This window comes from Marmota flaviventris, chromosome 4, assembly GCF_047511675.1.
Source record: "Marmota flaviventris isolate mMarFla1 chromosome 4, mMarFla1.hap1, whole genome shotgun sequence".
Taxonomy (NCBI): Eukaryota; Metazoa; Chordata; class Mammalia; order Rodentia; family Sciuridae; genus Marmota; species Marmota flaviventris.
This window is the reverse complement of record NC_092501.1, coordinates 157840887-157864430: the sequence shown is the minus strand read 5'-3', so window position 1 is coordinate 157864430 and position 23544 is coordinate 157840887. Positions and strand designations below refer to the sequence as shown.

The 23544-nt window shown below is 37.4% G+C and overlaps 1 protein-coding gene across 3 annotated transcripts in view; it reads left to right on the top strand.

The window, feature by feature from the left end:
- Fgf14 (fibroblast growth factor 14) overlaps window positions 1-16516 on the top strand; it is a 633194-nt gene extending 616678 nt beyond the window's left edge. For all 3 annotated transcript variants that reach the window (XM_027938888.2, XM_027938886.2, XM_027938887.2), the window contains 2 exons: window positions 12616-12814; window positions 16380-16516. In XM_027938888.2, the coding sequence (XP_027794689.1) occupies window positions 12616-12814; window positions 16380-16516 (336 nt within the window). The remainder of the gene's footprint in view (window positions 1-12615; window positions 12815-16379) is intronic.
- The last annotated feature ends 7028 nt before the right edge of the window (window positions 16517-23544 follow it).

Below are 23544 nucleotides of genomic sequence, written 5' to 3'. Positions count from 1 at the left end.
GGGGAATCATGGTTGATATGTTTCTCACTAATAAAGCAAAATCAAAAGGAAAAAAATCCTTAGGATTTCATTATAACACTTCAGTGGACTTCCTCTGTATTCCACATTCTTGGTGATGTTTATCAGATACTTAATTCTCTTTTAATCCAAGAAAATGATTGATTTGATACTCTGGAAAAAATGAGGCCCTTTTCATTTGGTTCACATTTTCAACACCATCATCTTCATGAATATTTACCACACAGCAGAATGACGCAGGTGATGTACGGTGTGGGAAAAGTGACAGTGTCTCTGTCTGTTGCCTAAACCATTGTGCCCTCTGAGATGCAGAATCATCCTCTAGGAGGACCATGGTGTTGCTTTCCATTCTAGGGCCTTTCAACAGCGTTATTGGATCAAATAAAACAAATGCCAGTGGCCTTCGGAAATCATAAGCCTCAAAAGAAAGTATTATTACTTGATCAATGTGCTATTTTAGGAGTTTGTGGAACCTACTCATCATTCCTTTATTTGTCTGTGAATGTTTGCACTTTAATAAAGTTACTTTTTGATTCACCTGTTTTGTTTCTTTTTTTATGTATACATACCCACGGTTTAGATGGGATATGATTTTATTAGGAGACATCATCCATGGTGCCTGTGGTTAATATAGTAAAGTGTAATGGAAAAGTCTAGTTTAAAATGAGGTATAAAGAAGAGAAAGCAAAATGAGCTTGTAGATGCATCATGAAGAAATAAGCACAAAGACAGAGATGTGAGCTGGAGGAACAGAATTAAAATATGATTCAGCAGGTTAAGTGGAGGGAAAACTTGATGAAAACTTGTCTATATTCTAGAGAAACAGATTTAACATTATAGAACCAGTTGGGGCATATTTTTATATATAGATTTAAAATTTCTTACTTGACTTTAATAAGAAAAATCATAAATGTGAGAGGTTTTTCCACCCCAAAGTGTTTAGACAATATCAATAGTGCTTAGTTGAATGAGCCATTTAGTTGGATTACTAATTATCTGTACTGATGATCAAGTGACTCAGTGATAATAGCAATGGCCACAAAACCTGGCATGACAGTAAGTGTTCATTACTTGGGCACCTGAGATCAGGTGGGACCTAGCTGGGTGTCGCTGAAGACCTTGTCTTTGTCGGGGGCCCTTGGTTGTGCCCCACTTTCTCCATCCTCAGCCATCCTGGAGAGGACAAGGACCATCACACACACACTTGTTAAGACTTCAGTTCCTCCATCTTGGCTCACAAGGACAGGACTGGGCCCACTGCATGCTAAAGGTTATTGATTTGGAGAAATGGATGAAGCACTGGGGTCAATTTTGCAATTAATCACATCTCCCAAAAGTAAGTTCTCTCAATCATAAATAGCATGATAAGTGAGAAGATTTAAAAAATAATTACATTTATCTTGCTCAGATGAATGCATGTGGGCAAGTCACTTAACCCCTCAGTGTCTCAGCTGCTTCATATCTAAAATGGGGAATTAGAACTACTACCTTAAGACACAGCAAAGATTAAACTAGTGGATTATGGAAAATGTGTAGAACAAGACCTGATATAAAAGTGAACACGATTTCCATGCTAAGATAATTATCCTCATTATTACTAATGTGGAGGCATTTACTGTTGAATTCTGACAAGTCTGTGGGGATGATACACGTTATCTCAATACTTCCTTAAATGTATTTAATTTGCAATATTTTTTGCTAATATTTATAGCAATGGTACCATCTGCTCATGTTATAAGAATTATAATTTTAGGAATTTATACATGTCTATATTCTAGAGAAACAGATTTAACATTATAGAACCAGTTGGGACATATTTTTATTTATAAATTTAAAATCTCTCACTCATAGATACGCCGTAAATACTTCAGATTTTTGTTCCCATTCTCTTGTTTTTATAAATTTTGTATGGATGTTAACAAATGGGTAGCACACTTATGCCTAATGCCAACTTAAATGAAATTTTTTCAAAATGTTGTGAGCTTTTATTAATTTGTTCTATATGGTAATGAGAACATATGCCAATACTTCTTAAGCCTTAATGTAGATACTGGTACAATCCAGGATCTTATAAAAATGTAAATTCTGCTGGATGCAAATGGGTCTGGAGTGGACCTGGAATTCTGCATTGCTACTAGTCCCTGAATACCACACTTTAATATATTTATATTTAATATATTTACTTTTTAATGCATGTTTAAAACATATCATAAATGTTTATATTAAGTTAATGAAACATTAAGTCAATCAATATTTAGTAATTAAAATAAATTATAAAATATTTAAGGATAACATGATAAACCTAAAATAAAATATAATATTTAGTATATTATTATATTTAAAGATGTGTTCATCTCTAATGCAACATCTTTACTGGTGAAAATGCTTTCATTTGCAATTATGTTTCCTTGGAAACTACTTAAGTTAACAGCATTTGGCCCTGTAAATATAAGTATTTGTGGAGATTGCTTTGTTAGTGAGAATATACTTAAATTCACTGACTCCTGTTATCAAATCAAAGCTGTCTCCTTAATGCATATGTAATTATATACTTGTTTAAAGTACACACAAATGATCTATTAATTTTTCCCTGTAGGCATTAATCCCAGCCAAATACTATAAATTTTTGATTATATAGAATTTCAGATAAATAAAATGTATGCAAACTTAATTGTCTTCTTTTTGAGTTTTATCTACAAATGTCTTCTGTTTCCAACTTCCTGCCTGAAATCTTTCTATAAGGTCAGGTTGTTTTTTCTTTATAAGTGATCTCAAGAGCACTCTGCTCATCCTTTTAAAGAACTGAGTAGAGTCAGAACAGTACCTTTAAAAGATATAATTGATTTTAAAACCATGGAAGAGGAAGAAGGTTGAGTTCTTCCTCTGACCTCAGGTTAACCTCCAGTGGACCATAACTCCAAAAATTAGAGAAGGGAAGAAAAGCAACTGAGAATTCAGATTAAATGAATCATTAGAATTTCCATCTAAAGTGTGTCTAATTAAGTTGAAACTTGCTAAGAATAATTAAATAACAACCTTGTTCATGATAACAATTAGCATGAATTGCACTTTTTGACTCATAAGTTACACTCAATTTATATTTTGTAAAATTATTTTTCACTTCTCTTATTTCATGTTTACAAAATATTCATGTGACTTAATATCTTTTAAATAAGAATTTAGAATCCAAGACTTCTTGTCTCTCCCACTGCTTACTCTTCAGATGAAAAACTCCTCTAAGTAGAAATCCAGAATCAGAAACATTACTGGATTGTTGGTGGAAGGAGACTGGGGTTTTTTGATGACTGTAAAAATATAGAAGTCAGTAAAATATTCATAGATTTTACTTAACGTGTATTTACTATGTGCTACTTGCTACTGTATGTCTAATATCATTTCTCTCTTCTCTTTTTCATCTATTTTGGAATTGCTTGTGTTCTGAAAATGCTGTAACTTCATCAGAATGACTCTGGCACAGGTCATTGATGGGCCAACTCAGAAACAGGAACAAACACAATTTTCATTTAGTCATAGATCCCACCCAGATGACACAATTAACTAAATGGAACTTATGGGATACTGAGTATTCTTATTGGGAGCCCAGACTCATAGAAAAACACAAAGACTTTTACAAGGATCAAACTTGAATGAAAAGTCTTGTTCAGAGTGCAAATCACTGGGTACACAAAAATGCGTGCAATCTAAGTTTAAGGTGGGAAACTGAGCTCCTTCGGGGTTGGGTGATGGATTGACTGCCCCTGTACCAATTACCTCGGGTGGAAAGTCCTTGAACTTACCTTAAACCAGGATCAGCACACTTTTCTAGCAAAGGTCCATTTAGGCCCTGTGGGGATTAATGAACCTGAAGCAGCTGAGGAGGGCCTCCCCGAACGGTTCTTGTAAAAGCTCAGAAAGATTTCAGACGTGTCACTCGGAGTAACTAGCATAAGTTTATTAGAAGGGATAGGAAAAGGGAAAGGAGACACTCTCAAGGGAGAGAGAGGATCCTGTCAGATGGAAGAGCAGATGGCATGCCTCTCCTGCCCTCCAAGTTTGGGGGGCTCCCAAGGAAATTTTCGGGGCCCTCCCAGGTCCTCTTTTTGACTTTTGACCGATAGCTCAGGACCCGCACTGACCACCTTGAAGAGATGGTATGGCACTCAGAGAGTCTGGGATCTCAAGGACACTTAGCACCCCTATTTGTGTTCCAATGTCCTGCCCCCTTACTTGGTTTACTACCTTTGAACCCCCCTCAGCAAGCTTTCTCTGTCAAGGTCTTGATGTTTTGCTTGCTGTGGCAATTGAGGCTTGTGACATAGTTTAGGTGACAGGAAAGATTCAGGCCACCAACTAGGGTGTGACATGATCTTGAAAGTAACGTTTCCTTATGGGGATGTATCTGTGGCTGGGGGAAGTTTGGACATCCAGGTCCCCATCTCCCAGGTGCTTGCTTGTCAGAGGCTCCCTGTGGTCTTCCGTCGCCCCTCCTTGCCCTTTCTTGGCTCGCTCATTCATGGCTGAGCAGCGACCTGACAATAGGACCTCTGCCTCTGCTACTCTGAACTTTGTAGCACGATTTGGTCTTAGACCATACGCAATCAAGTACGGAGGCTCTTCCTAGACATGCCTGTTCCCCTTCTTCTTGCATGATCAGACATGTACTGAGGATGCCTGATCTACCTCAGAGGTGAGGCGTTTGGACTCCATAGGAAAACATGACATACAGTACAGGGGTCTGTGAATTGGATTCTGGGCTCAGTAAAATTAAGCTGGTCTAACCTGGAAGCCTTCTTGACCATCCCTCATCCTTCAAGCATTATTTTAATATATCTCCACACTAAAACTCTCCTGCTTCTGAAATGACAGTTTGCAATTTCCAGAATGATAGCTTACAACCCCCGTAACTTGCCATATGTGGTCAATAACAGGACACAGAGAGGTCTTGTAGCCAGAGTTGTCACAGGGGTATGGGGAGCTAATGCTCCAAACCTCGGGTTTTGTGTCCATATGAAAGAAAATTTAAAATCAAACACAAAAAGACAAGCAAGAGTATTTTATTATGGGTGAAAGTAAAATAAGGCTCCAGCAAAGAATACTCTCTCTCCAGAGAGAGAGGGTGGGATGTCACTGAGCAGAGAACAACAAAGAGATCTGCTTCCAAATTTATTACTGTCTGATGTTTACCAAGGGAACTGGGGTCCCCCTTCTGCACTTTCCACCAATCAGGTGTTCAACTCCTTCCCTTCGTAGTGGAATTTTTCACCCTAGTTTGTCATCACAGAGTTGGAGAGCAACCCATTCAGGGGGGGGCTTCATCTACAAGTCAATCCTATATTTATGCAGGTGCTAGATAAGACTTCCCTTTATGGCCTGTGCTACTGAAGAACTTTCCCTCTGATACACATGGAGAAGCCCATGGCCATAAGCCCTAACTGTACAATGACCCCAGTTAACCCTATCAGGAAATAGCCCCCTCGATCTTTCCTTGTTGACTTATTTCTTAATTGGCTCCCTTTGTTTCCACCTGGTGTTCTCAGGGTTAGTATACCTGTTTTGGGTCTCCAATTCACTTGATGGTTCATTAAAAGCAAGTCAAAGAACCCCCGAGACCCTGCTCCCACTTGTTTTTGTAAATATGGTTTTATTGGAAAACAGGCACTGATAATAACCAATAACCATGTTATTGGTTCACATTTCACAACTTATTGCTAACCACTACCTAACAGAGTGAGGCCTTCCTGGTAAAATCATCAATTTCCCGCCCATTTGTCTGCTTGTGGGTCCCTCCCCACCCTGTAAGTCTAAATAATCTTACTCTTTCTGCTTAATCCGGGTGGGGGTCATATTCGGAGAACAGAGACTCCGGGTTTCCCTCGTCACTTGCCATTGAATAGAGGAGGCTTGTCACTTCATCCAGTTGTTCTCAAGTGTCATTACTGGCTCCACTCTGGGGAAAAAGAACCCAAGATTTGGGGGAATTATCAGTGCCTGTTTTCCAATAAAACCATATTTACAAAAACAAGTGGGGGCTGTGTTTGGCCTGAAGACTCCAGTTTACCTGCCCACTAGGTTAGATACTTAGGGTCACTTTAAGTTCCGAGGTTGTGATTCTGGCAAACCATCTGGGTCAATTCATTTCTTAGGTGTTGGGGAACAGGGTCCCCTCTTTCCTCCCCCTGATCCTTTCTTTCTGAAGGCAGAAGCCTGTCTTTGCACCTGCAAGTGGCCCATCAGGCTGTTCCCTAAACAAAGACATTTCCCTGAGCAGAGGAATTCTTTGCTACTGTTAAGATAGTAAGTACCCCACAGATGGTGCTTCCATTTCAAAACCAACCACAATCTAAAAGGAGATACGAAATTTCTGTTCTAATTGAAGCATTTTTCTCGTCTCTGATTTGATGATTTACATTGGCAATGGTGCAAATTAATACTTAAGCTTCTGTTGGAGCTGAACTGTTGTTGGTTTTGTTGTTGAGGTGGTGGTGGTTCTAAATATAGGCAGGCAAGATGAGGAAAAGACACATCAAATTCCTTATCTATCTCATTTTGGCAGCCCCAAAGAGTTTATATTTAAGCCCAAATTTAAATAAGCATTCTCATATTATCACTGCCAGTTTTAGAGAGTTTCACTGTCACAATCATCATATTAGCCAACTGTATGAAAGCCATAAATCAGATTAGAGCGGCATTGGTAAGGACTTGGGGGTCCCTTACTTTTAGTTCATTTCTTGCACTCTCCATTGGACGTCTCAATCTGGAGGCCCACAGGTTTCATCTCAGCACCTTGTCCCACTCAATATTGAAGAAGACAAAAAAGTTTAAGAATTAATCAGGAAAAAAAAAAAGAATTAATCGCCACCATTAAAAGGAGATCTTATGTGGAAACCTGTATTTCTTACTTTGAAAAATTGAATCTACCAAAGGTCTAAGGCTTTTATTTTCACGTTGCAACCAGTCACTCCTGGACTGTTTGCATCAGTCTCTTGTTCTCCCCTGTACAGACCCTGAGCCGGGAGCCATTTGTTCTCATAATGGTGATGCCAGCTTGCTTCACTCCTGTGTTTGCCTGGTCATCACACACATTTGAGTTCATGACCAATGGTGTGCATAATTCCTGAGGATCTCATCAATTTCAATTATTTCAGGTTCCACTTATTGGACTTTTTCAATGCCTTCTGTCTCCCTAAAGCATATTGTAGGATTCAAACACAAAACTATTATGGTATCTACTATCAAGAACACTTTTTTATGTTGATAAATGAAACTTTTACAGGTCCTTTCTAAGGAAACACCTTTTAGAAATTAGCATCAAGGAAAAGCAAAGATTTTCTCTCTTAATTTTTACAACATATTGTCTTTCTCTTTTGGTCCCAGCTACCTTACTGTGATTCTGATAGTACTTCTCCTTTACTTGTGCTCTTGATTATATATATATATATATATATATATATATATATATATATATATATATATATATATATATATATATATATATATATATTATGTTAGTACTACTAAATTGAACACACACATAAGCTTATTCTGCAAATAACTTTCTAGTTCACTTTGCAAGAGACTGGAAATCAACACATCAGTGTTAAAGTGTCATTAACTTCTTAAAACCATCCTCCACATGTGAACAGATTTGCATTTAAAAGATACTAATAAGGCCTTGTGATTATTGCCTTGCTTGTTCAGTAATTCTTTCTCCCACTTACAAGAGGTCTCATTTGTTTATCAATGTACAACACCCTTTAATCACATTTCTCCAACCCGCCTTCCCATCCACATCATGTACCAGTTTGCCCCACAATGCCTCAGTGTAAACTAATCATAGTTCTCCAAATGTGCCATTACAGGGCAGAGACCTAATGCAGAACTGTGCATCCGTGGAGGTCCTCTCTCTTCACTGGTTCTTATGATCATGCCAGAAAGATCTCAGACACGTTGCTCAGAACAGCAGGCATGAATTTATGAGAAGATAGGAATAGGAAAAAGGGATGATCTCAAGGGAGAGAGTATGTCTTTGCAGAGAGGAGGAGGACAGCACACCCCTTCTGCCCATCAGTTTTATTGGGGGCCCCAGGGAAGTTTCCAGAATCCTGCCTAAATTCACCTCTTGATTTTTGGCAGCAGGATGACATCAGACTTTCATGTCCCCACTGTGAATGAGCTAGATCACTTTGGCCCATGTTGATGAGTTCTCAGTGGAATCTGTTCTTGCAGATTTTATGGTTAGGGGGAAGTCATCTTTACCTCTCTGAGTTCTAGGATCTGGTCTGTGTAAGGGTCACAAAAGTTCCCCTTTTGGGGGTAGATTGTGTCCTTCTCAGCTTTTTGGGGATCTGCATTTCTCCTACAAGTAACAGGTTGTTTGCTCAGAAATGTCACATGTCCTGTTGACTTAAGACAGACAAGGCTGGAGGTCAAGTGCTTTTAAAAAGAAAGTTCCTGGAGGTCAAGAGAGAAACAAGGTAACCTGCAGCCTAGGAACTGCATGGAGGCTTTGATAGCCATGCTTATGGAGTCAGAAATTTTAAGAAAATCGAGTCCCCCAGTTTTGGCCTCAGCCCCTCAATCACTTTGTCACCCTTTGAATAGACCTCATCAAGATTTCTTTGTGAGGGTCTTGATGTTTTGGTTGCCAGAGTGATTGGGGATTGTGACATAGTTTCCGTGGTAAGGAAGGGTCCGTATTACCTGGTAGGGTGCAGCAAGATCTCCAAACAGTAGTTTTCCTTAAGGGGGATGGGAGTGATTGTGGCTGGGGCATGCTCTGACTAGCCAGGCCCCCCTCTTCCAGGGGCTGGCTTGTCAGATAAGGCTCCCTGTGGTCTTTAGTCACTCTTCCTTGTCCTTTCCCGCTCACCCAATACATGGCTGACCAGCTGCCAAACAGCAGCTCAGCATTCACTACCAGTTATCTTTCAGGAGACCATTTACTCCACCTATAGTCACTGTAGTATTTTAAACACAAGTCTACCATAACAAAGATTGCATTGTACTATCATTTTTTTTTATTTTACTTCTTTTTTGTTTGTTTGTTATTGGGTTTTGGTCTGAATTTTTGTTGTTGTTGTTGTTGTTACTGGAATTAAACCCAGGACACATTACCACAGAGTTCACTGAGTTACATCCCCAGCCTTTTTATTTATTTATTTATTTATTTATTTTTTGAGGCAGGGTTTCACTAAGTTGCTGAGGTAGGCCTTAAACTTGCAATCCTCCTGCCTCAACCTCTGTGTTGCTGGGGTTATAGGCATGTGCCAACATGCCTGGCTGAGATGAATGATTAACCTGCAGTTGTGACTAATGATTTAGATTAATTTTGATTTGCTGAAATCTTTTTTTTTTAAGAGAGAGAGAGAATTTTTTTAATATTTACTTTTCAGTTTTTCGGTGGATAAAACATCTTTATTTTTATTTTTATGTGGTGCTGAGGATCGAACCCAGCGCCCCACGCATGCCAGGCGAACGCATTACCGCTTGAGCCACATCCCCAGCCCCTGAAATCTTAATAGAATTGAAATAACTGGTACGGAGTATATTTTTCTTAACCATAAGTAATAGAGAATTTATTTTAGAATAATTATCAAGTGCTTACCATATGCCGAGTGCTCTTCTAATGTGTATTAATTTATCCAGTCCTTCCAATTTCCTTATTAGTCTATGCTTTTTGTCCTCATTTTAGGGATAAGTAAACTGAAGCCCAAAGAGATTAAGCAATTTCCCCAAGGACATGTGGTCAGTAAGGAGTTGGATCAGGGTTGAACTCTGAAGATTCCATTTACATACTGAAAGTGCATGTGTGTGTGTGTGTGTGTGTGCATGTGTGTGTGACATACAAAACCAAAAAACAATAAATGACCTCAACTTTCATTAATTATGTCACTTCTCCTGAGAATGTTTTAGGAACAGATTAGATTCTTGAAAAGTCTTGAGAAAATGTATCAGACAAAAATATCTTTGAATGTTGAGTGTGTGTGTGTGTGTGTGTTGTAATGATTTATTCAGGGATATAGAGATGGCTGAAAATGTATCAACCAGTCTCCACCATCATTATGAAAGCAGTAATTCTCATTTAAAGATAAGAGAATCACATAGCTGTGAAGTCACAGGCACAGCTCACAAAACCGTATTGTGGAATCAACTTTCTCAAAGTCCTAACACGCAGGTGTACATTTGAAAAGATGTAGTATCAGAAGACCTTAAGGTTTCTACTGGGAATAAACTACTTCTTCCCCATGAAGAGTCTTCATTCACTTTTACCTTTAATTTGGTCAGTTCAGTGTAGAGACAGTGCCTTCCTAATTTGCTGAGGGTGCAAGCAGAACCCACCATGTTTTGCACATTACTCTGGGTGTGATTAGATAAGAATGAGAGTTAGACTACCCTGTGGGTCTACATTTTCAAAGCTAGAGACCCTAGTGTCTGTGAAGGATAGGAATCAGTGATCCCTCACTGACATGAGTCAGTCCCTGGCCAGGAACTTCATGTACCAGAAAGTAAATGCCAGCTCCCCTGGCCTCCACTGAGTGACCACCAGGTCAGCCTTTACCATCCCTCTCCTGACTGTAGCTCCCCTGGCCTCTACTGAGTGACCACCAGGTCACCTTTACCATCCCACTCATGGCTGGTTTTGAAACAGATTTTAACTAGTAGATCCTAAGCTTAGATGCCTTGCCATGTCTTCATTAAAAAAAAACAAAAATAAAACAAGTGGCATGTCAAAGTCTAACTTATCTGTCCAAGGCTTAGTTTCCACCAACATGGTATGTTTGTTAGTCTCTTAGGACAGGTTAGATTTATTGCATTCCATTTTATTTTATTTTCCTCACCACTCATGTGTGAACATGCACTATTTTGTCAATTTTCCTCTGAGGGAGAGCTTGGACACTGACTCAGTAAGATTCTCACTGATGAGTGAGAGAACCAACAGAAGGATATTTGGAGAAGTGAAATTTAGTGCAAGGCCAAGACATTTGTTTGGATGGGATTTTATTTGAACCTGAGGTAACATCACCTAGAAGAAATGAGAAATGGAGATTTATGCAAATTCCTGTGGGAGGGGGCTAACCCTGTCTTCCAACTATTTTAATCTCATCAGTTGATCACTGTATCTGTCACCTTTGTCCTAAAAAGCATTGGTCATTAACAAAGTCTATTTCCCTTGGAATCTATTACGCTCAGTGAATTGGTTAAAGTTATGAAGAACTCCAAATAAATTATATCCTAATAACGACACAATCTGATAATTCACACTCTTGGGGGAAACACGGAAAAAGAAAATTTCTATATGCAATTATGAGATATCCCTTATAACAGTTAGCATAAATTCAACTCTTAAAGATTCTATTTTTTAGCTCCTAAAGAATGCTTATAAGAATATATTTTTGGAAGAAAAACTAAGGTTATTTCTGCAATGGTAAAATCTATTAAAGTGAAATTAAACCTTATATATATTTCTTAAGTTCAGTTATAATTTTAAAAAGATCAGTGACAGTACAACTCTGTTTGCATCTGTAGTTTATATATTTATACAATAACACAATGCTAAGACTATTTAAAAATAGCTACAAAAACTGGTTAAGTGTCTTCCATGTTCTGTAACTAGGAAGTTTGAATTTTGAGGTTATATTTAATAGAGGTCTATCAGAAATGCATGGAGTTTGCAACTTTATATATTTTATAAACATGCATGTCAGTATATTCATTACCATTCATTCTAAAATAAAAATGCTTATAAGTATATAGAATCATCTGTGAATATTTTTTATATTAATGATAATCATAAATTATCAAACTTTATGCTGTGCATCGATCTATGTACATTATGACATTGAGCCTAATGTAATTTAACACTCTGTATACTTTTCAAAGATATTAGGTGGTTTTCAATCAGGGCAGCTTTTGATGTTTACCTTCAAGAGTTCCAAAGGGAATTTAGTGGAGGGCCAAGTGGAAGGCAAGGGTTGTAAACCCTGGAACTAGGTAATAATTTTCAGCTCTTGTCACTGTGACCAGCTAACATGACTCCTGGCTTCAACTGGTCATACAACAATAGCTCCGGTGACAACCTGTGTGACAGCTGATTGTCATAATTTTGGTTCAGTTTGTTTCTTTGTAGGGAAAATACACCACCTTACAACACTGAGCTCCAAGGAACAACTGGCCACAATTAGGAGTATCAGATGATCATGTCCATGAAAATATGTCAATCATTATACAGTGTCTTAAGTATGTATTTATTTTTGTTCACTTTATTGTGAATATATGATGCTACTATAATCTCCCTGTTTTTGAACTACTCCTTTAGTGAAAATATTGAATTTGCTCACATCTTCTATTATTAAATAAAGGACATCCATAGTTTTGCCTGTAAATACTGTATGTATTCACAATAGTATCAGATCTTTTCAATTCATTTGTATTGAAAACAACATGCAAACAATTCTCATGGGAGGAAAAGGTGTATCTAGGAATCCTTGCCATAGGGCAGACACTTCTACCATGTTGGATGAGTTTGGGGAGATTAAATTGAAAACACAGTGAAGTTTAGTTCCTTCCTCTAACTTTCTTCTCCTTTTCTCTCCACAGGAACTTTTTACACCTGAATGCAAGTTTAAAGAATCTGTTTTTGAAAACTATTATGTAATCTACTCATCCATGCTATACAGACAACAGGAATCTGGTAGAGCCTGGTTTTTGGGATTAAATAAGGAAGGGCAAGCTATGAAAGGGAACAGAGTAAAGAAAACCAAACCAGCAGCTCATTTTCTACCCAAGCCATTGGAAGGTGAGTGCTGTGTATGCATTTTCCCTATCCACTTCCTTCTTACATTGCAAAGTCAGACCTCAGCCAGGCTGCAAGGAACCTTCCTGGAGTGTTGAAAATGCTCTTTGTGTTGATCTAGATGATGATAGCACAAATGACTACTTAAGTTGCTCATTTTGATTTGTGAGGTTAGGTGTGCAATTCATTGGTAGAGCTTATGTTTTTTTTGTGCACATGTGTGTGTGTGTGTGACATTTATTTTTCCATGTTGCAAATCCTCCCTGCCTGATTATTCTAATTTCTGAGTAGTTTTAACTAATTAATTGAAAAAAAATAAAATCAATGATAGTATTACAATTCTATAATGATAGTATATTAGAAAAATAAATTTTGCATATGGAATCAAAAGCATTGCCCATTTTGATATTATCCAGGTGGAGGTAATTACCTACTGGTGAATTATTATAATTACAGAAAATAAAGTAATAATAATTGACTCTTAAAGATAGAATTTGTTGATGTTACATTATTTTCTTCCAAACTGCATAAATTATTATTCATTTACTAAATTGTTTTTCCTTTCTGAAAATAATCTATCTTCATTCACCTACATACAATGGAACCTTCACTTCTCATTTACTTTGATCAGATCGAAGGCACAGGCTATGAAGTTTTGTTAATTAGTTAAAAACTTCTGTACCTTTTTCATTAATGATTATGTCAGAAGGGTCATTTACTTTTATCTATGTAATTTATTTGAGAATTACAAAAAATATTGATTTGAGACTATTCAAAAGTGTTTTCTAAAGGAATAAATGAGAAAGGACAAAAGAGCTCAAAACTCCCTCTGGTCAAGGTCCCTCAGGTTGCTAAAAACAGCTACCTGGACTAAAGGAACCAGAACACCAGGCCCAGCCAGGGTCACACAGAAAGGCAATGGTCCCTCATAAGGTCATAGCAAGACCAAGACCTCTGCTGGCTGGGATAAGCCAAAGCAAATCTCTAACATTGCTCTCAAGACCCTTGGCATTTTTTTAAAAAGAAAAGTTCCAATCCCGTGGGTTTTTAAATATTATAATGATTGATTTTTTAAAAATCATATGAGATGTTTGGTGTCATTTTCATTTCTAGTTTTAAAGCCCATAATAATGTTTGGCTTTTAAAGAGCACATAATGTCTATACTTGAAATAATTCTGTTCCTTTTTCTTCAAACTGATTGGTCTAAAATTGATGCTACAATTCTACTGGCTTCACAGGGTTATTGACAGACTCTCCTTGACTAAAGTTTAGTTGGGCTCCTGTTTGGCCTCTAAGCCTTGACCTTGATGTCCTTGTGTCTGGCCTGCATTGTCCAGTTATATAAAGATTCTTGCTACATCAGAGAGAATCTCCCACCCTTACTATCTGGCCACTCTTGATACCTTCCCCCCTCACCTGACCTCCAACACAACTAAAAAATATTTTTTTAAAAAAAGTGTTTAGACCCCTGTGAGTTCTGTTTAATCAGAATCCTTCCTATCCTGATGCCTCTCCTATTAATATTTCCATCCACTGACCCCACCCCTGCTCCTGGGCCATGCTGTTTCCAGAATGAAGCCCAATTCTATGCTGAGGTCTCTTTCCCCTAGTGCAATAATTTCTGACTAAAACCTGCTTTCCTTACTTTAGAAGAAGTGTTTTCTATTCAAATACTTTTGTTTACTCTTCTGCAGAAGAACACATCTTAAGGAACTGCATCAAATACCTTAAGCAAGATTTTCTTCTTTATTTTATTTTTTATTTTTATTTTTATTACTACAGGAAAATCTTAGTCATCAAGGAAAAAACACACTTCAGTTTTATAATCCATATTATCTATTGAGGAATATGATAAGGATAATTTGAAATGTTGAGCTGTCAATTTGTCATGATCTATGAGGGGACAGTAAACTTTCAGTTTTCCTGAATTTAGAAAACCACTCTAGTTTGCCAATAATACCTTTATAATTTCAATGATATTGACTTCCTGTCACTCTTAATTTACTTCTTGAACAATTCTTTGGAATCCAAACAATTAACCACCAGGTCCAATCTGTAAAATGAAAAAAATTATTCCAAAGTCTTAAAATGTGAGTGAATGATTCTCATTACATGGTAGATTATAGGGAAATTGGGACGTTAAAGATTTCTAAATTCTTCCCAACTAACATATCCATGATGTGGCTTTGTTAATTCCAAGGGATTTTTGGTACCATCAGACTTGCCAATATTCAAATGCAATTTACACAATTTAAAAACAGTCCATGGTAGCCCCACAAAGACCTGAGTTTTATTTCCATCTTGCTTTGTCTTTTCACTGATTTTATATTTTGAATATAGATCAAATTGACTAAATTACTAAAACCTTGCTTCTTGACTGAGTAAATGTAATAAAAACCAGAAGGTAAAATTTGGAAAGCGGTTATTTTGTATATTCCATAGGAAATATCTGAGGGTGTACTGGCGTGGTATCATAACCTCAAGTGGGCATGCAGTCTTGGGCTGAACTGTGCTATGTGAGTGCTGAGTGTATGTGTAAGGAAGAGCTGTTCAGCATGTTTTCAAATAATTAGGAGAGCGAATTCCTCCAACAAAACAAGGGTGTGGGCACTGTAAAAACAGAGGTCATCACAGCTGCCTTAATATAGAGTAAAATTCATTTTAAATTCTCAAAACCCATACGTACTATAAATTATAGAATTGAAAATGTTAGGATAGATTAAGTATTTGGTTAATGATTGATATTCTAGGGCATTCATCTCTCTTACAGAACTTTGTAGATAATCAAAGTCAATGCTTTGAAACTACTACCTCCCCATTCCATTCCTAGTGGGAGTTAGTGATTGAAATGTGCTTCCAGGATGTGGATTAGTTCCTCTTACTACCTGGCCAAGTCACTTAACACAGGCTGCAAGACCCTTCATAGTTCCTTCAGTTGCTATATTGCCGTTCTATGCCTCTGCCCTATGTCATCAATTATGAGATTTTAATAATGTATCAAAATGAGGCATAAAAATATAAATGCCACACAGTTGCCTTCAGAAATACAACCAGAGCTCTCTGGAAGGGCCCTGGTTTAAGGAAAGGGAGTTCTTTGTGGTTGCTTTGTTTAGCTTTGAAGTCATCACAAGAGTGACTATTTTGCTTTTGAACCACTTGCGACGAAAGTAATTTAATGATCTAGGGCATGAATGCCTCACCTCAAAAAAAAAATAATAATAATTGAAAGAAGTTCAAGTGTTGATAGTAGTATGCAGGGGAAGTCTGTGTTTTCCCTTCTCTACCAGGATTAGTCTTGTGTACACACACACACACACACACACCCTTAAAGTCAAGGCCATTAGGTCCCATTTAATTTTTTCTCTTTGACAAATATAACCCAGAGCGTGTGGAGCAGGTGAAGCCCCCTGTTTGTGCATTGGAAATTGCTGCCTTAAAACCAGAAGAATTGTGTGCGTTCTGGGAAGAGCGGTGGGCTGCTTGCTGGGGTCCGCGTGTCAGGGTGGGCCTCTCCTGCACGTCACCAGGCAACATTTCCTTTCCCTCCTCCTCTCTTCCCGCCACTAGTTGCCATGTACCGAGAACCATCTTTGCATGACGTGGGCGAAACGGTCCCGAAGGCTGGGGTGACGCCGAGTAAAAGCACAAGCGCGTCTGCCATCATGAATGGAGGCAAACCAGTGAACAAGAGCAAGACCACATAGCCAGACCCTCAGGTGTTGTGACTTACCCGTCCTGAGCGCAGGTGAGCGATTTATCCCCACCAGACTCTCCTGCTCCCGTGCCCACGAGCAGCGGGACGCAAGCAGATGCCTGCCCTTGGCTGTCTCCGAACTTCTCTGTTGCAAGTGGATAAATCTCAACCTGTGGCGCCCCCCACACAGGAAGACACCTGGATTACCAGCCAAACTCAGACCATGGAATGCCCTACCAGATATGGAATGCCTTTTTAATATCTTTTCTGTGACTGTGACACTTCATGTGAATGACATACTTCACAAGTACACTCGATACCTTGCCTGCTGACAGCTACCCATAACCCTTTTTGAGTCCTGTTTCAGCGAGATCCATGTGTTTAAGTTCAATTTTGTAGCACACGAATAATATTGAGTAATTTCTAGTTAGACGCTGTAAACCTGTGCTATTATGGATTTCTCTTCTTCCCGTTTTTACAGGGCTGCTCGCTCCACTGTCTGTGACCTTTTGCAGGGGTTGTGTTCCTCTAGATCTTACGTGTGGTAGTTGGCTTAGTTCGGAGAGCAATCAGGGAATCAGGAAGCCTCCTAAACCTATTATTACAAATTGCACCTATAAAGATTAAGATCGTTGTCTCTGGCTCACATAACCGATTAAACACACATATACACTCTATCCAGTAGCAGATTCTGCGCTCCCAGGGTTGGCATTGCCTGGGTGGGAAGAGGTCAAACACAATCCATGGGACGGTCTCTAAGGTACGTGTTTGACACCCCCTCTAGTTTCTCTGTGTGTGTGTGTGTTTTATACATATCACAAGCTTACTGGTAATGGTAACATTTGCCTTGCCCAGCGAGCAAGACCCACTGGTTTTTGAGAATGTGGGTCCAAAGAATTCTGTAGGCCTTGTAGGCCTGATTAAGGTTCATTTTTCATCTATTAATCCTCATTATTGGGAAAAAAAGGAAAATAATAACAACCAAAACAACAACAAAAACAACAACAAGGAGAAATCAATCATTACAACTTACATGAAATGCGCTACCTAAGTCCATGTCCGATCTCCTCCTTCCTGTTTTAAATGAACCGAATTTAATGCCACCTGTTTGGGGCTGCCACTCATCCTCAGCCGAGCATGGGCCAGGCCGCTGGGCTGTTGTGTTCCTTTCTGCAGCAGCAGTGCAAACGTTAGTTATAAATTAGACTTTAATATTTTTGGTGTTTAATGACAAGTTTTTAAACTGGACATATTAGGAAAAAATATTTTTTTTAGCTCAGCATGCTGAGTCCAGTACTGTGGACCTCACCAGTACATACCTCTAACTCAGCTCTTCGGGGCACCCATTGCCCAAAGGCTGGGTTAGAGGGGCCTTGCCATGATCTCAGAATACCGTCTGTTGAATTATCCTAGATGCAAATAAAGGCAAACCAACACACTCCAACATCAGGTTTTACGCCATTCCATATATTTGCTTTTTTTTTAAAATTTTGCTTTCTTGATTTCTTTTTTGATTGAATACCACTAATCTCTGAGTTTAGGGAAGACAACTGGTAAGAAGGCCGTGAATCGTTGAATACATATTGAAAATTCCATGCAAAATGTTCAATATTGGATATAAAGAGCTTTAAAATGTTTAATACTAAACTGTTTGGAAATATATTTGTTAACTCTGTGTACACTTAATAAAATTCAATGTTTCTTCTCAGAAGAGTTGAGACCAAATTGAACCTCATTTATAGAAAACAGTATGTGGAAATCAATGTACCAGCCTCTTGCTGTAATTTCCATGTGGAAGGATGACCTGGTTACCATCTTACCCCAGCTGCACTGTGGGGACTGGGAAATTATCTTGTCACCGCTTTCATACATCACCATGACAGCCCTTACCCAGCATTGAAATTTTTTTGGCCTGCTTAGCTGATTAAAGGTTCAGTACAAATTTAACTGTTTATGCTTATTTCATTTTCACGTTAGATTCCACTTTAATAAATGAAGAATTAGCATACTGTTTGAGTAGATTTATTGTCAATAATGCTAAATTACAAAGACAAAAAAAATGATTCTTTGACCATTCTTGATTTGGTATACCCCATTTTAAAGCCTACTGTTTTTAACAAGATGTGCTAAACTGTATTAAACAAATTCCATTAATTAATTATTTAGGGAAGACAGGTATCCCATAATATGTGGCAAACAATGAATAGCTTGTAATTCCAATTAGACAGGCTTATAGACATGCGTAAACCATCACTCACACACACACACACACCCGAAACAGCCCCACCTATTTGTTTTTGGCCATCTGTCCTACTTGCTAGTTTCTTCGACCCCACAAGCCTGTTTACTGGTTATAATGAAGACAAGATTTATTTTTGTAAATGATGAAGATTTATGTAATGTCGTACCTCTGTTTTGTTTTTTCTTGGTTGTCTATAAGGGCATTTATCGCTATGACTAGATGTCAAAATACTTTCTTCTAACACGTGTTTAGACGTATTGCAGAGGGTCTTTGCGATTTGTAATTTAGTTGGATCATTACGTTGTGTCTGGGCTCACCTGTTGCATGGGAAGAGGACAGCACTGACGAACTGCATGCAGTAGGACCTGTGACCAAGAACTGTTGGTATGTAGAACTCGATTGACATACAGAGTTTGTCTGCACTGTACAGTTTCTGTGTTTATTATCATCTGTTGTATTCACAAATACAACATATTGAATAAAATATTTATATGAAGGCATTCAAAAAAACATTAAACAATTTTATGTAACAAAATGGAATCGCGTCACCCACAAATATAGAGCAATGTCATGTAAATAAGTTGGTAAACACAATTTCTCCCTTTTACCATGCCAAAGAAAATTTTAGCTCTTTGATAATACCTCTCTTGCTATTCTTCCAGGATAAGACTCCACCATTTTTTTCCCTCAGAAATTAAGTTTGCTATTATTAAGTACAATCTGTCACTATTGATGTTCTGTATAGTAAATATGATGGAATTCATTTGTACTAATAGATCGTGTGTTTTGTACCTCCATGTACATACGTCCATTGTTTCAAGTCCCCATAAAATCCCATTCCTTCTGCATGCATATCTGGCGTGGGAGGCTCTTTCTACTGATTTGTTATGGTAGCTGATTGCTTTGCCCATCCCTCAACAATGCTCAGAAATGTTCATTGCTTTGTTATTTCAAGTGACATTATTTCTGTTTTCTAATAAGTTTACTTTGTAAAATTTGCTGCCACTTTACTTAGAAAAATCATAGAAGACAGGCAAATAGTCCACAGTATAAAGGTAAAATGGAACTGATCATCATTTCATTATGAATCCTGGAGAATTTGGACATCTGCACTCTAAACATTCACTTGTCCTGAGTGTTTTGGAGTTGGGAGTGTAAGGAGGTCAAGATGGGCCACAAGGACTTCTGTTCCAGTCCTTCAAATTGTCCTGTTGACAAGTAAGCAGAGTTTCCTTATCACTCTGGCCACCTGCCTAAACAGTTTTTTTTTTTTTTTTTTGGGGGGGGGGGGTTAGGATCATCAATATCAAATTTGGTTCTTCATTAAAAAAAAAGGAAAAAGAAAAAGAAATAACGCTTTCTTTCTTGTTCAAGTTAGACACGTATTATTTCATTTAAAGTTTTCTTCCTAATGTAAAAGGGATGATTACTATTTGATATCTCCCCAAGAAGAAGAGACACCAAACTGGCTAAGATTCAGTTTAGAAGGAGGCAAAAATTATTTTCAATTTTGTTTTAGAAAAAGGCTATATGGAGGGGAAACACTTAAGCTAAGTGCTCTTTATATTACAAGATGCAGTCATATTAAAATCTAGAATGTATATCATGTTACCTTGGAGTCAAAGCTTAAGTTTCTTAGTTTATGAGGTGACATGGAGGGTCAGTTGACTCTCTAATGCCAAGTAGAGTTTCAAAGTTTTGACAGTGAATTTTCCAACTAAGGCTGAGTTTTATTTTTGTTTGTTTCCCATTTCATTTTGATATTTCAAGTGACATCATTTCTGTTTTCTAATAAGTTTACTTTGTAAAATTTGCTGCCACTATACTTGGAAAAGTAATAGAAGACAAGCAAACGGTCCATACTATAAAGGTAAAACGGAACTGATCATCATTTCATTATGCATCCTGGAGAGTTTGGACATTTGTACTCTAAACATTTGCTTGTCATGAGTCTTATTCTGATGTCTCTTGGAAAAGACCATTTGCCCTTGAGGTAGGTTAGACAAGTCCTTCCAATGTGCTACTAGAATCTAGACTGAGCTCAAGGAGTCCAAAAGGAAGCAGGTGTAGAGATTCTCCCCTAGTGTTTTAGGTCTTTGGTTGGTTTCTATTAAGCCCTGTGGAAAAATTTTTTCAGGGATGGAAAACAGGGTTGCAACCCAGCACTGTTGGTGAACTTGGTGCCTCCTCTCCAATTGATGTTAATCCCACTGTAACTTTTCAAAAGCGTGAACAAACCAATAAGATTTGCTTATTGTCTCCCACCCACCACAAATTTATTCTTATCTTTCCTTCCTTTTCTTTTTTTAGGAGGATATTTCTGAGTTAGTAATGGAATCAAAAATCAAAGTATAAAGAAATATAAAGTCACTCTTAAGGAGGGTAGAAGTAATGTCTTCATATGTAACTTTTCCTCCAATCTAAAATATGTAAATTCAGTGACTTCTTTATAGATATACTGAAGTTGGCACTATTACAGCCCAAATCACACATGTATGTAAACACCTGTACACACATGAAATGTTAACAGCAGACAGAAAGAAATTAAAAGATGATATTTCTTTTTTCATAGAGAAAGCATTCATTAGAGTTTCGGTACCAGGTGATTTATGCTATAACTCAGTTTGGTTCTATAATAGGTAACTAAATGGGCTCCAGAAAATGACAAACCATAACGTATTTATATATTAATTCAAAAATCAGGATAAATCATTTTCAACTTTATGAGATAATTATTTCTCAATATCTAAACTTTTACTTGGAATACATAAATGCCAAGAGCATTTTTGATGCTTTTCTTATATAGTGAAAATATGAAACAGGCAACATTTTTATTGTACTTGCTGTCCATGAAAAGGAATAATAGTGTAGAGAGAATTAAAAGAAAAAGAAACAACTGAGATTATGTGATGAGCCACAGGAATCTAAATGTAATGCTGGAGGAGCACAGTTTGGCAAACCACTTCTCAGCTGTGAGAGTTCAGAGTGGGTCTGCTCTGGAGCCCTGGAGCTCAGAATGAATTTTCATCTTTTTATGGTTTCAAAGTATTGAACATAATCAAAGAAGTACATGCAATAGAGATGTATGTGGCCCACAAGGTCAAATATATTTGTTATCCAGTCCTTCATAGAAAGCTGAACTCTGCAACATGGGAATTTGAAGGGCATCTGTTCTAAGATGGGTAGATAATGTAATCAAGTCCATTGTCCATCATCAAATAAGTCATCAAGATTGTTATGAAAAATTAAGATACGTTTGTTTGAGGCTTACAATATTTATGGAGAGGAGAGGAAAGAATATAATCATATCATTTCTCCATTATTTGTATTTCCCTTATCTTACAGAACTGACATGCTCAGTAATAGAGATACAATTAATATGGCTGAACTCCTTAATCTCAGGATAGAGATAACAATTTTATAAGTCTATGAAATAATGAGAACATTATTAATACTCAAAAAATTAGCACCAGTTAAATTTTCTCTTAAAATAATTTTCAATATTAAATTTTGAAGTAATAAAGCAGATGCATATTTCCTTATTTTTTTGGTGGTTTGACTTATGAAGCCCAAGCCATCATTCTAGAATATTTACATCAACATAAAATTTCCAAGTAAAAATTTTCATCTGAAAATAATACATAAATGATTTTGCTACGTCACTTTAGGATTTTACAAAATAATTCACATTTAGAAGAAAAAAAGTGTTTTTTTTAGCTCTAAATAATTAAAGATTGCCTAAACTAATGTGTGTAAGTAGAATTAACTGTATATATGTAAGGAAAGCCCCAATTATTGTACATTTTCATAATTCAATGTGAATTTCATACAAAGCAAAGTATCACCATTAAGAAAATAAACATTTTGTTCCTATCACTGACTGAATATTTGTAATTTCTATTTAAGCCACTTCTAGATTTTGGAGGGAATCCTCTACTGAGCTTTTAAGATAAGTGCCTTTTATTTATTTATTTTTATTTTTTGCAGTACCAGTTCTTTACATGACCCTATACTTCCTTAGGAAAGAAGTCTTTTAAGAAAAATGAATGCATATTTCAGGCTCATCCTATTTCTAACTAAATATTGTTTGTTTTTTTCCCAAAAGGCCACATTACCATGGAGTAATTCAAATAGTAAAAAAAAAAAAAAAAAATCTGATTTCTTGTACCTGTAACCCCTGACTAGGTTTTAAAATGTGATCTCTTAGTTCTAGGAACCTAAAATGGATATCCCTGAATAATATACTTTTTTGTTGTTAATTTTCAGTAGGAAAATATATTCTGACACAGAGTATAAACAACTTATGTCATTATTTATTAAAACTTTTAAATTGTACATTTTTCATAATTTCTTCCTTTATCTTAAGAGAATCTTCTTTTGTGAGTTTAAAGTGAGAATAGACAAATGACTTAATGGCTAAAAATGACCAGTCTTTTTCCTTTCCAAAGGACTCCAGATCTGGTGATTCCTCCAAACAACATCAGACCCTAAATGTATTCGTCTTCATTGTCCCCACCCAGAAGTGTGGAGTGATATGGAATCCTAGAAAAATCAGATTTCCATGAGAATATATCTTTTCTTTATATTCTATTGAGGTCTTTCCTGTGTAGGGACAAAGAGCTCTAAAAACAGCACCATCAGCACTTCCTAAGTCCAGCACACGTGGCATTTGGAGTCACAGCACTCTTTGCTGTGGGGACGGTCCTGTGTACTGCAGGGGTTGCACAGTATTCCTGGCCTCTGCCCGCTAGATTCCCATAGCACACTTCCTACCCACCCCCCCCCCCCGCCCCAAA